This window comes from Carassius gibelio, chromosome A3, assembly GCF_023724105.1.
Source record: "Carassius gibelio isolate Cgi1373 ecotype wild population from Czech Republic chromosome A3, carGib1.2-hapl.c, whole genome shotgun sequence".
Taxonomy (NCBI): Eukaryota; Metazoa; Chordata; class Actinopteri; order Cypriniformes; family Cyprinidae; genus Carassius; species Carassius gibelio.
This window is the reverse complement of record NC_068373.1, coordinates 9,286,104-9,300,614: the sequence shown is the minus strand read 5'-3', so window position 1 is coordinate 9,300,614 and position 14,511 is coordinate 9,286,104. Positions and strand designations below refer to the sequence as shown.

General features: G+C 36.4%; 1 protein-coding gene across 7 annotated transcripts; it reads left to right on the top strand.

The window, feature by feature from the left end:
• Positions 1-2,575: 2,575 nt before the first annotated feature.
• Positions 2,576-14,368, top strand: LOC127945192 (target of Myb1 membrane trafficking protein). 7 transcript variants are annotated; one of them, XM_052541828.1, is made up of 16 exons: positions 2,576-2,692; positions 5,465-5,549; positions 5,997-6,075; positions 6,151-6,300; positions 6,394-6,528; positions 6,725-6,829; positions 7,807-7,923; positions 8,031-8,164; positions 9,329-9,368; positions 9,449-9,557; positions 9,663-9,714; positions 10,540-10,609; positions 10,768-10,869; positions 11,247-11,306; positions 12,935-12,965; positions 13,661-14,368. In XM_052541828.1, exons 1-16 carry the CDS (start codon positions 2,638-2,640, stop codon positions 13,753-13,755), a joined length of 1,419 nt encoding a protein of 472 aa, XP_052397788.1. In that variant the 5' UTR covers positions 2,576-2,637; the 3' UTR covers positions 13,756-14,368. The 7 variants fall into 7 exon arrangements, with proteins under 7 accessions (XP_052397788.1, XP_052397782.1, XP_052397789.1 ...); XM_052541822.1 differs by having other exon boundaries at positions 8,028-8,164; positions 10,543-10,609; XM_052541829.1 differs by having other exon boundaries at positions 8,028-8,164; positions 10,801-10,869.
• Positions 14,369-14,511: the final 143 nt, after the last annotated feature.

The window sequence follows — 14,511 nt, the reverse complement described above, 5'->3', positions numbered from 1 at the left end:
TTGACAGGTTCCTTATTACAGCAGAGCAGGAAGGAACCCAGAAATTACAGGCAATACATGGCTGATAATGTCAAATCTGATGGGATTTTGAATGTCCAGACTCTCGCTCTGCACTATAATCAGGATTCAGTTTATATGGCTGATTGTTCTTCATCAAGCTCTCACAGAGGATCCGGTGTGTGTGACATTTGTGTTGATTGGCTGGACACTGCACAGCTGTAGCCTGCTGTCGCTGCTGGCTGTATCATCATTACCTCTGCTGCCGAGATTATTAAACTCAATGCATATCTTAACTGGCCTTGATAATATTGTTAACTGAGGTTGATTATTGACATAAAGCTGAAAATGAAAGTTGATTCATTATCAACTCTTATGAAATGAACTCTGCTATGGCCAAAAAGAGGATTTTTTTTTAACTGTCTGTTTGAAGATAGTGATATTGTGAAATATTATTACACTTTAAAATAACCGTTTTCAAGTTTACCTTTTAGAAATCATTCTAATTTTCTGATTGGATGCTCAAAATATATATATCTATATTTGTTAAAAACAGTTCATATTTCTGTGGAAATCCATGATACTTTTTTTCAGGATTTTTTTTTTTTTTGGTGGAAAGAAAAGAACATTTAAAAGAGCAGCATTCAATTTGATATAGAAAGGTTTTTATTGCAATGTTTAAGCCTTTACTATTTTTTTTTTTAAAAATAATTTAGTTATTCAGTTGTTGTTGTTCTTTCTTCTTCCTCTTCTGTTTTTTTTTTTTTTTTTTCTCTCTCTGTTGATCTGCATCACACACAAATGTGCCGTGAGTCATTTCTGAGTCATCCGTGACCAAGTTCATTACAGGAGGAAGTTCTGCCTCTAATGAAGAACTCTGAAAATCTTTCAGATTTTACCCAAGTATGTTAATCAACAGTTAGACACATGACCTCATATATATATATATATATATATATATATAGCTGTTAAGCTGTTATTTTCCTTTTACTGTTAGAATTTACATGTATTCTAGGACAAAGTAAGACCATGAAATGAAAATGACAAAATAATGAAGAATCCCCCATACATATACATAATCTCTCTGTTGTGTAATGTGTATTTCTGATCTTTACAACAGCTGTATTTCAGGTCAGTTCCACAGGTGTTGGTCTGCATGGTGTCTTACTGAAGTTCAGACTGTCACATAGAGACATACGCCACCATGTGGTTCCTCACGAAAGTACATCAAGTCACAGAAATACACAGTATACAGTATGCATACAGTATGTGCATGTATGTATATATAATGGTTCGTAATGCTGTTCTTTTATTCAAGAGCATTTATCTGAAATAGAACTCTTTTGCAATATCCGTTGTCTCTATTGTCACTTTTGACCAATATAATGCATTCTCGTGAATACATTCAGAATTTTCATTGAAAATGTATTATGGTTTCTTCAAATTATTAAGTAGCAATAACTGTTTTCAACATAAGAAAAAGTGTTTCTTGAGCAGCAAATCATCATATTTGAATGATTTGTGAAGGATCATGTGACAACTTGGAAGACTGGAGTAATTATGCTGAAAATAAAGCATAGGAATAATAATATTTCAAAATATGAATGTTTACTGTATTTAAACCTTTTTCAGAGTAGACAGCTTTACCACAAAATATGAAATATTATGATTATTATAAGATTATCTCAAGGCCTGACATGGACAGGTCATGGTTTTGAGGCTTGCATCTAGAAAGCGGAACTTTAGAGACAAAAAGACTTATTTCTGCAGGCAGTATTTCAAAAAAAGACTGACATTTATAATTAGCTTGACTTCCATGAAAATGTTTACAATACATCCTATCCACCTTATTTTTCCCATAAGAGTGTGCTTGGTCATTTATACATTTTATAGGTCGGGCTTCTAGTCTCATCTGCTTCCAGCTACTTTTAGTTGTATAAAAAAAATTGGTTTGCTGTTTGATATTGCAAACTGGTGTGTCTTTCCTTATTAATTTAATATATGATCTTAATTATCAACACACAGGTTTGAAGTGCAAACAGTTCTACTGTTTACTGCATGTTCTTCTCATTATTTCTCTACAGCGACTAATGGACCGGAAGTATCGCACATACACAGAAAACGGCTTACTTCTGCATTGAAGAATAAGGTGGATAAAACATTTCATTCTAGGCTTTACAAGACAAAAATGCATCTTACACCAATGGTTCAGAGAGAGCACTCAGACCCTGAAAGATCACCAGACTGCTTTTGTCATAAATTCATAACTCAATGCAAATATTACTTTTTTTTGTTGCTCTGTCCATTTCTAAACAACAAGAATCTACAGAATGCAACCAGTATGATTTCAGTATGCAGTATAAATTTATTGTTGCACATTATTCTACAAATACATATAACCTACAGTGTTGAAAGCATATCCCACAATGCAATGTGTTTGCCCACATCAATATATCAGCAAAAAATTTAAATCTCAGTTCTTGATACATTATTTGCTTACTACTGAAAATAGTATGCAGCATGCAGTGTGTACTTCGAGAGTGCTACTGTCGCTTTAAGAGATGACGTAATCAGTGAAGTTTGTTTAGCTCTCCAGCTGATGAGCCAGAAGCCGAGCCACTGAGCAGCAGACGCGCTCGGATGATGGAGTTCTTCACAGGAAACCCGTTTTCTACGCCCGTGGGTCAACTTATAGGTGAGTAACACGCTGGGTGAGATGGCAAATCACGCGCAATACGTTTTAGGAAGCAGCAGTTACGTGTATGATACGACTGCTTGATAGTAACATTGAATTCAGGTACATTATTTCTATATATTTGTGGGGAGTTTTCTTGCAAGACACAAATTCACACATATACATCGTTTAACGAAGGATGACAGCCAAGGATACGATTAAATTGAGATTGACACCTCATTCGTGCAATCCAATGTCGAAGGCGTACTCAACGCGCCATCGCTTTGGGTTCGTGATTGGCCGAACTGAGTGTCAATCAAATGCTGTCCGCGAATAGTAACGAAGAAGGGCGGGGCAAGGAGGGTTTGTGTTGAATTTTACGTCTGGGTGTACCCTTTATAACGTTTAAGTCGCTCTTGTTTAGAAAATAAATATTTACATCTGAGTATTAAACCGGTTATGTAACCCATTCCAGAATATACTCTTGGTTTCACGAGAAATACAATGTCAGGGCTACATTTCATTCATTTCAACGGCTGCTCAGCATCTCTTGATACTGTTATATTGCATCTAAATGGGCTGCACAGAGCATTTAGTTGGGGAGGAATAATGACAGTACTTCTATTGTTGTGTGAACTATCCCTTTAAAGATGGTTTTCAAGTTTGTATCATTACAGAGGGTGAATATCAGTGAAATGACTCGCCCTTTCATGGTGTTGTAAAGCCTGTTTTCCCAGCCTAGATGCTGAAGCTTAAAGGGTTAGTTCACCCAAAAATAAAAATTATGTCGTTAAGAACTCACCCTTGTGCTGTTCCAAACATGTAAGACCTCCTTTTATCTTCGGAACACAGTTTAAGATATTTTAGATTTAGTCCGAGAGCTCTCAGTCCCTCCATTGAAGCTGTGTGTACGGTATACTGTCCATGGCCAGAAAGGTAAGAAAAACATCATCAGAGGGTCCGCTAGAATTTTTTGAAGCATCGAAAATAAATTTTGGTCCAAAAATAGCAAAAACGGCGACTTTATTCAGCATTGTCTTCTCTTCCGTGTCTGTGTGAGAGAAAGTTCAAATCAAAACAGCTGGATTTCCGGTTCGCGAACGAATCATTTAGTTCACCAAATCGAACTGAATCGTTTTAAACGGTTCGCATCTCTAATACGCATTAATCCACAAATGACTTCAGCTGTTAACTTTTTTAACGTGGCTGACACTCCCTCTGAGTTTAAACAAACCAATATCCCGGAGTAATTCATTTACTCAAACAGTACACTGACTGAACTGCTGTGAAGAGAGAACTGAAGATGAACACCGATCCCAGCCAGATAACAAACAAAAGACTGACTCATTCTCGAGTCAAGAACCGTTTCTGTCAGACGCGTCCGATTCGTGAACCGAGGAGCTGATGATACTGCGCATGTGTGATTCAGTGTGAAGCAGACCAACACACAGAGCGTCTGAACCGAACTGATTCTTTTGGTGATTGATTCTGAACTGATTCTGTGCTAGTGTTATGAGCGCGGGTAAACCGAAGGCTTGAATCAAGGGCAATCATCACCAATGACGCCATTACGTCGAGCGCAAAAGAACCGGTGTACTGTTTTCTTCAACCAGTTTCTTGAATCGAACTGTCCGAAAGAACTACTGGTGATCCGAACTCCGATGCAACCGGTTCTTCACTCGTGAACGAGTCAGTCTATTGTTCGTTATCTGGCTCGGCTCGGTGTTCATCTTCACAGCAGTTCAGTCAGTGTACTGTTTGAGTAAATGAATTACTCCGGGATATTGGTTTGTTTGAATTCAGAGGGAGTGTCAGCCATATTAAAAAAAAGTTAACAGCTTAAGTCATTTGTGGATTAATGCGTATTAGAGATGCAAACCGTTTAAAACAATTCAGTTCGATTTGGTGAACTGAATGATTCGTTCGTGAACCAGATATCCAGACTGCTTTGATTTGAACTCTCAGACACGGAAGAGAAGACAATGCTGAATAAAGTCGTCGTTTTTGCTATTTTTGGACCAAAATGTATTCTCGATGCTTCAAAAAATTCTAATGGACCCTCTGATGTCACATGGACTACTTTGATGATGTTTTTCTTACCTTTCTGGACATGGACGGTATACCGTACACACAGCTTCAATGGAGGGACTGAGAGCTCTCGGACTTAATGTAAAATATCTTAAACTGTGTTCCTAAGATAAAAGGAGGTCTTACATGTTTGGAACAGCACAAGGGTGAGTTATTAATGACATAATTTTCATTTTTGGGCGAACTAACCCTTTAAGCACTGTAAACAGTATGACAAGTCATGCTAAACTCAGTCAACTAGTTTACATGTCCAGTTCAGCATATGGGTGGGATTTCTCTAATCCAGAATGAGTTGTGATGTGTGTGACAACATAAAATAAATTTTTGCATTTTTAGAGCTGTGGTGTGCCAAACTTCTCTTTCTTTCTTTTTTTTTTTACAATAATTGAGCACCCTCCGTGAGGTTTTTGTCACCCGTCAGATGTGCACTCTTTTTTTGTGTGTGCTGGTGTAATAGCAGGTCAGTCGACTGACAGATCAGTGGTGTTTGTTGTGTGTGTGAGCTATTCGAAGCCATGAGAACGTTTCTTCTAAAGTAAATAGTTGATTCTGTTAATAGGGAACAAAACTCAATGATCTTCATAATTGTTTAGGCATTTCATTCAGTTGTGCTTAACATAAAGTAATGATGCGCTCAAAACTTGTTGTTGTACTCTTTTAGTGTAGATTGAAGCCTTTATATGTGTCTCTCGGTCTCTTGCTCAGAGCATGCCACCGGTTCTTCTCTCTCGTCTGAAGACTGGGGCCTCAACATGGAGATCTGTGACACTGTCAATGAAACGGGTGAAGGGTGTGTATGTTGTCAAATACAATAGTTTATACGTTCATGACAATTTATTATTTTGAAACTCTTCCCCAGTTGTATTTGGACACTTAAACTACCGTTAAAATGTCTGAATGTCATTGTATTAGGCCACGGATTCCCAAACTGACATTTGACCAAATATGCATTGATTTTGTCCTAAAATATTAGCTTGAAATCCCCCAGGCCATCCCAGATGAGTTTGTTTCTTCACCAAATCAGATTTGGAGAAATTTAGCATTACACAAAGTGTCACAATATCATTTGTCTTCATTTTGAGCTGTATAGCTGTATTTAACCTAATTTTACCATCTATAAAATACGTAAAATAATAATAAATTGCTTGAGTGTCCAAATCTGTTTAGTGCTTTGAGTTCCTAAATATTATAACACACGTTATATGACATAATTCTTGTGACGCTGCTCTGTTTGCAGACCTAAAGATGCAGTCCGAGCGATAAAGAAGAGGATTCTGGGAAATAAGAATTTCAACGAGGTCATGCTGGCTCTGAGTGTAAGTGTCCAACATCATGTTATTACCGTCTTACTTCACAGTGTCTTCGTAATCATTCATCTGGTTTTGCTGCAGGTGTTGGAGGCCTGTGTGAAGAACTGCGGGCACAGATTCCACGTCTACGTGTCCACCAGAGATTTTGTGGAAAGCGTTTTGGTCCAAACGATCCTGCCTAAAAACAACGCCCCAGAGTTTCTTCAGGACAGGGTCTTGAGCATGATACAGGTCCAGATAAACCCTTCCTAAACTCAGACGTATTATTATTTTTTGCTGTGAAGTATTGAAAGTCTGATTCTCTCTCTCTCTCTCTCTCTCTAGGCTTGGTCCGATGCCTTTCGTAGTTCTCCAGACTTGACGGGTGTCGTGACCGTCTATGAGGATCTCCGGAGGAAAGGCGTGGAGTTTCCCAAGGCTGAACTGAATGGCTGTTCCCCTATTCACACTCCCAACAGGGTAGAAACTGCTGCACATTGACAGCACTTCGTTTAGAAACAATTATGAATCCGAATAAAGATGTGCTAGGATCCATACGTGATGCACATCTCAAAATCAGACCGTATGTCCTCTGTCCTGAGTGCTAGATTGTAATATGTGCCATGCTTAATTTAAATTTTAAATTGATTAATTTATTAATGCTTGACTCCGACAGACCATCGAGTCTGCGTCGCTGGTAACAGCTCACACAAAAAGTCACTCCGTCAAATCCACCCAGACACAGGATACAGAGACACCGGTCACGCTGTCTCCTCAACAGGTAACACACACACACACACACACACACATGCAGCAATGCATTAGTAATATTTAATTAATATATTTTTTAGATATTGAGTTTAATATCTGTATTTAATAATTCACATTAAAAAAAATAATTTGCATATGGTATTACATTATAAAATGATCATGACAAAACCTCAGTAGGCTGAGAATTATATTAATATTGGGAAATGAATGTTTTATATCAAATAGGTAGATAGATATGTGACCCTGGACCACAAAACGTAAGTGTCAATATTTCGAAATTGAGATTTAAACGTAATCTGAAAGCTGGATGAATAATATTTCCATTGATGTATGGTTTGTTAGGATCGGACAATATTTGACCGAGATACAACTATTTGAAAATCAGGAATCCGAGGGAGCAAAAACAATCAAAATATCGAGAAAGTCATCTTTAAAGTTGTCCAAATGACAAATTAATTCTCAGCTATGCATATTAGCATGTACAGTAGGACATTAACAAAATATCCTAATGAGTTTTATCATGAATTTCACATATAATTTTGACCAATTTTGGCTATTGTTAAAAGTTTACCCCAGCAACTTAAGACTGATTTTGTGCTCCAGGGTCACACACACACACACACACATATATATATATATATTATAAATATTAATGCATGCTAATAAATGTTTGTTTGTGTATGTGTGATCATAAAAAAATTTCATATTACATGATATATGTTGCTCATCACAAAATGAATCCCTAAAAGGGTGAGACTTAAAAATAATGTTAAAAAGGTTTAATTTGTTACTATGACAGTTAACTGTTTTAAAAGTACTATTAATAATTAATATTCTATTAATAATAACTACACTTAATTAATATACTGATGTGTGATTACAGTATATGTTGAACTGAACAGTAATCATGGTAAATAAATTTATTACTATTAATTATTATTTTTAAATTCTGCTGCTTTCAAGTGTGTGTGTGTGTGTGTGTTTCAGATGAAGACGCTGAAGAGCGAACTGGAGGTGGTGCACAATAATATATCGGTGATGTCAGACCTGATGAGTCAGATGCAGCCTGCGAGTCTTGAGCCGTCGGACACAGAGCTACTACAGGTGGCAGTCCTTTCTTTCTGTATTCACACTCCTCCTCCAGTCATGATTTTAGGCCTGTAGATGTGAAGGACGGTTGTGTTTCTCTGCTCTCTGGTGGTCAGTAGCAGCTCTACTCCATGACCAAAGACATGCAGGGCCGGATGGTGGAGCTCATCCCCAGACTGAGCGATGATGAGAGGCTTATAGAGCAGTTACTCAGTGCCAACGACCAAGTGAACACCACCTTTACACAGTATCACAGGTTAGAGACAAACTGCACTGATGACATGATGTTAGTGAACAGATGAATGTTCATTACATGTGAGTAGAGACCTGCAAGGTGGAAATTAATAGATAAAGATAATCATTGACTTAACAAACACACTAGCAACAATAACATAAAGCACATTAGGGATATAAACGCTGCATTTCGGAATACATAAAACTTAAAAAAAACAAAACAAAAACTAATTACTCTATATTAACAGTTTGTGCAAATGAAAATATCAAGTACAATTATTTTTAAATACAAAAAAGTATTTTCATATGTTCTCTTATTGATTTATTGTTATGTATTTTTCTAACATCATAATTTGGAAAAAATTCTGATTGATCTATTTATTCTCGGTGTACTGCCACCGAGTGGACAACAAAATCATTGCATGGTAAAATACAAGCATTGCTCCTATTATCGTTAACCAAACTATATTAAAAACATTGTTATTTGAAATAAATCTAAAATAAAGTGGAATATAAATATTAGATGAAAACTAAAAATGTTGCCCTGTCAGCTAACTGAAATAAGTTTAGGTTGAAGCACTAAAATTACTAACTATACTATAATACATAAATTAAACATTCATCAAGTGAACAAAAATGTTAATATTTGGGGTAAAAAAATTAAATTAAAAAAACATAAAATTAATAAGGATTAAATTCAAAGCAATAAAAATAAAAGCTAATTTAATTTATGAATAAAAACTATAATATTATACAAATAATAAGACTATGGTAACAGTCACAATTAACTGCAGAAGTCACTGAGTTAAATGAATTTTGATGATGCTATTTAATACAGGCAATTGTGGAAATTAGGAAATATCATATGATATCTTTAATAACAGGGATCCTAGACATATCAAGGAATTTTTAAACTTGGTTTTCCAGACTTGGGAAGGTTATGGAAATAAATTAAATCCTAAACATTCATGGGCATTTATCTAAATAATATACATCTAGAATAAAAAATATATATATTAAATCAGCTAAAAATGGCTCTTTGTGGAAGCATAAAAATCCTTACGGAGTAATCATAAACAATCAGAGAAGTCGTGAAAATGCAACCCTGTAATGATGTCATGTTTCACTTCGAGTTAGTTCATTAAATCACAAATCTCAGTGTTACCTAACTTCTCTTTTTTTTCAGATTTGAAAGACATCTCAACAAACAGAGCAGTGCACAATCTGTAAGAATGAATCGGATTAATATTAAACGCACTATAATGACTATATACTGATTCATTCAGAATTCATTGTTGTATTTCAGAATCCAGTGAACACAAACCTCATTGACTTGGGTACTTCCAACCACATGAAGTCAGCATATGGTGCTCACAGCGCAGTCACCACACTGACCAATCAGATGGCTGGATTGAGTGGGTTCTGCTTCTGCTTATATTCCTGAATCATTTATACTCACATTTCATTCTAATATTCATCTTCAGTTATTAATGCATTATCTGTTGTGTGATTTGTTATAGGCACAAAAGCTGATGACTTTAAACAAAATAAGAGCAGCTCATCACAAAAAAGGTAAGAATTAAAGCAGGATTCACCCTAAAAAGGAAAATGAGCTGAAAACATAGTCACCCTCAGGCCGTCCAAGATGAAGATGAGTTTCATCTTCATGGGAACAGATTTGGAGTAATTTAACATTACATCATTTGCCCACCAATGGATCAATTGCTGTGAATGGGTGCCGTCAGAATGAGAGTCCGAACAGCCGATAAAAACATCACAGTAAGTAATCCACACCACTCCAGTCCATTAAATGTCTTGTGAAGTGAAAAGCTGTACTTGTAAGAAACAAATCCATCATTAGTGTGTTTTAACTAAAATCATACTGGTTCATAATTCATAATAATGTTTCCTCCAGTGGAAAAAGTCAAATTCCTGTTGTCCTCTCACCATTTGGACTGTTTTTGTTTGTATACACTGTGCTGGATCTGTGCATATTTCTCACCTGATTCAGATGGGATCACTTTTTCACTAGAGAAAGCAAATATTATGGCTAGAAGACTCATATTTTAAGTTAAGAACGTCTTAAATGATGGATTTGTTTTTTACAAACACAGTTTTTTGCTTCACAAGACATTATTTAATGGACTGGAGTGGTGTGTATTAATTGTGATGTTTTTATCAGCTGTTTGGACTCTCATACTGACGGCACCCATTCACTGCAGAGGATCCACTGGTGAGCAAGTGATGCAATGCTTGTTTTAATTAATTAATACATTTTTAAATAGTGTGTTCCTTTTGCATGATTTGAGGTGTTGACCGTAGCATAAATGTTGCTGGACAACACCACCAGAGTGTAAAACTTGATATTGACCTGATGTTTTTTGTGTGTTTTATTAGCAGTCCAGAAAGCTCTGCAGCTCTTGGGGGCCTTGCAGCCAATCAGAGAGAGCGACAGGACCCTGGAGAGGTACGTCACTGAATTATTTACACCTGCAGAACATATATCATGTGTTCAATTATCATCTCGTTGTATTAGGAGAGAGCAGCACTCATTAATGTACAGTATGGAACAGCATTCAAGATGTTTCTGTGTGTTGTTTTCACCTGCCACTGGATGCCACGAAGTCCGTCGTTTTAAACGGTGGTGTCTATGTTAAGGACGTCAGCCCAGACTCCAACTCCCTCGGCAGCTCGCCTCAGTTTCATTGGATGCTTGAAAAGGGAATGGTGGGTCTGATATAACAGTCAGCCTGCAGTGTGACGTTGTGCTCTGGGAGCTTTTTGTCTTCAGCATGTCATGTGGTGAATGAAGAGTGTACGCTGTATTGCATGCTTTTGAGGAGCTTCATTATCTTCATTTGCTGAAGTTCTGTGGAACTTTTGGTGTTTTACCTAATTTTGTCCTCCAGACCTGGATCCATAGCTCCTCAGGGCCTTATTTTAAGTTGTTGGCAGATTTCAAAACGTATTTCCCCGTCCTCAGGACTGAAACATAACCAATCTTCCTTTACACTTTAAAGCACTGAGGAGCTGGAAGCTGGTTTGAGATCGCTTCTGATAGTTGTGCTAATGCAAACGAACTGATATTTTTCTCCTGCCGTCAGATTCCTGTCAGTCAGAGTGAAGTGATGGACGACATTGAACAATGGCTGGATGGAGATGACGTAAGCCACACATTTTCAGACCTCGACCAAGAATATTACCCTTCTGACTCCAATTTCCATTCCACTGATGTTTTGCACATTCCCCCTCACATGATTAGTCATAAAACAACAATACTAGTCATGTTTTACAGTTTTTTCTCAGTCGCTTTGGTACATTTCTCGAATCATTCTTGAGATGCATTTCTCAAAACAACTCATACAAAGAGCAAAACACCATGGATGACCTGCAAAAGCCAATCTCTTGCTCAAAATCCTTAGTTCATCTCTCAAAAATAAATATCTGTGTCAATGAACATGTCAGTGCCATCAGAATGACAAGTCCTTGTGTCATAGTTTATGGATAAGACAGTCAAACTGCTTAGTCATGTTGTCAATATAACTGATGTATATTCTGATAAACTACTGTATTGAACAATATGCCATATGCTTATGAATGCCATATATCCATTTCAAAAGTACACATTTACACATTACTGTATGTGGGATATTGACTGAAAGAGACTGGATTGAATTTCCAGTTACACTTTAACTAGTGGTCTGACCCCCCCCCCAAAAAAACTTTACAATGTCATCGTGATATAGAAAAGGAAAAACAAACATGGGCACAAAGATGGAAATAAGTCAATTGTCAGAATTTGTAACTCTTGTGTTGTCCTCTGTCTGTGCAGCTTTCTAACTGAAGATTTATGAGATGCACCTTTGAGCTATTTCAGATAAATGGTTTATCATCTACTTTCTCTTCATTACTCAAGATTCACTAGCACAATTCATGACAGATTGACAAAAAGTCTAATAATAATGTGTAAAAATAAAAATAAAAAGTGTGCTTGGCAGTTTGTGACAACTAGATTCACCATTTTGCATTTAATGACTTATACAAGGAACTAAAGACTAGATGTTTTGAGGGATAAGACTATTGCACAGAAAACTATATAATACATTTTGAGCGACATGACATTAGCAACTGATGATGTAGGAAACCACAGATAAATGTGTGTAATCAGTTGAATGAATGTACAAAAGCAATCGCAACTTGTTCAAAAGAATGAGAAACTGGTTTTATGATGTGTATAAATGTCTAGATGATGTGGAGGTTGTGCAAGTAGTTTTGAGATTTTCTTTTCTGATTTGACAAATGCACCAAAGTGACTGAGAAAAACTGTAAAACAACCTTATAAATATCAAAACCCTCTTAATAAATAAAATAAAAAAAACAGTTCAGTCAATACTTTTTAGCAAAGATGCAATTACTGCACCATCAATAATAAATGACATTTTAAAACATATTCAAATATGTTTTAATCATATTTCAAAATATTACTGCTTTTATTGTGTGTGTGTGTGTGTGTGTGTGTGTGTGTATATATATATATATAAACAATAGTGTATACAAATATTTTTGTTCAAAAACGGTAGTTTATATGAATCCATATAATTGTGAACTGTCATATGAACTACAGTTAATAAATACTCACAAATCTTTATATGAAAAAGTGAACGCCGAACATGACAAAAGATGATTTGGGAACAAATCTCTTCTTTACATCAACTTTTACACCTTTTATGAAGAATAAGACTAATACTGTATTTCCTAAGTGTGTTTTTGTGTTTGTTATTTTGTGACACAGGAAGATGACTCTGAAGGAGTGACTAGTGAAGGTAATCTACTTTTAGCACCGTAGAAAACATTTTGCCATATTTCATCTGAGGTAGATTTAAATTGACATCAAAAAATGTGGGAAACGCTTCAGTCCTATTATATCAGCATGCTCACTCGTCTGCACACAAGACACAAGTGGCAGATGTTCATGCTTTTTTTAGAGAGTCTAATGGCATTCTGTCAGTCTTCTGTATGATCCAGTCTTTCTGTTGTGAGAGGATCAGTGTGGGGAGCTGATTTCTGACCTGCCGGATATCCTTAGTGAGTCACCTTCGTGATCCACTCGTGATCTTCCCCGTTTTACTGCAGCTTGTGGGTTCATTAGACTTCAAAGTCTTGTGGTCATTATAGAGCCCTAGCTCATCTTTTTCACACTTTCAGGTACTTTCCAAAGCTAGAGTTCCTCAATTAATTTTCAGTAAGGGCTCAATTCTTTCAGTACATTCACATTGGGGGACTACCGGATCTGTTATGTGATGACATGAATATGAACATCTAAACATTTGATTTCTGTCTTTTGAGAAACCTTCCTCTGGCCCATTAGGGTTGTTGTTGTAGCTCTTTAAAAAGCATCTCTTCATATGCTATTTTCTTGCCTTGTGTCAAATATTCAGCAATATCTTATTGTTTAAATCAAACCGTGTTTCTTACGACAGCAGACTGATTTCCGTGTCTCTTCTCATCTCACTCTCAGAGTTCGATAAGTTTTTAGCGGAGAGAGCGAAAGCAGCGGAGCGTCTTCCCTCAGTGAAAGCGTCCCATCGTGACCCAGGACGTTCACATCTGTAGTTCTTCTCCTCATTCGTAACTTCCAGCTCATAACCACTTCTCAGTTTATTTATAGTGTTTTTGGTTGATTTCTAACCATGTAATGTCTTTATCAAACTTTAGGTCTAAGGCCTGGTTTCTGACTGGGTTTAGACTAAGCCAGGATTAGGCCATAGTTCAACTAGGACGTTTAAGTCATTTTTTTAAGCATGCCTTAGAAAAAAAAGAAAAAAACAAGGGCACTGATGTATTTTAAGACCAATCCGTGCAAGTTTCTTTCAGTTGAAACTGATCTACATTTAATAAATCTGATTTACATTTTAGTCGGGAACTGTCTGTGAAGTTAGGTGTGGGTTTTGGAGAGGTTTCATTGTGAAATATTAGGAAATCTCTTTAGAACTGGACCGTGATTTCTTCAGTCTGATGTAGTGGTTACTCTTTTAATGGAGAAATGCTCCGTGGTCACACATGAATAGGTTAAAACCATTGTATGTGTATAATGTATTATGTTCGACTGTTTTAAAGGAAGGAAGTGAATGCGGTTTATGTCTACAGGCTGCTGTATGAGTGTCATATGTGAATCATTAGTTTAAGGTTATGTTTGAATACCATTCAATAAAATGTCATTTGAAAATCTTTGGGGTTTTTATTAGCACTGCACTATTTCACATAACAGATGTTTAAATATAGTCTACAAAGACCAAATCTAAAAACGTTGCATCAGTACCTGGATGATCCATGACTTGTGACCTAAGCTATATGTACTGTTGACTTTAC

Excerpts from the sequence above, each read along its gene's own strand:
- LOC127945192 (XM_052541813.1), top strand. The coding sequence starts at position 2,638 with ATGATGGAGTTCTTCACAGGAAACCCGTTTTCTACGCCCGTGGGTCAA. Across the intron at positions 2,693-5,464 it reads GCCCGTGGGTCAACTTATAG|AGCATGCCACCGGTTCTTCT; the intron begins GTGAGTAACACG and ends TCTCTTGCTCAG. Across the intron at positions 6,076-6,150 it reads AGGTCATGCTGGCTCTGAGT|GTGTTGGAGGCCTGTGTGAA; the intron begins GTAAGTGTCCAA and ends GTTTTGCTGCAG.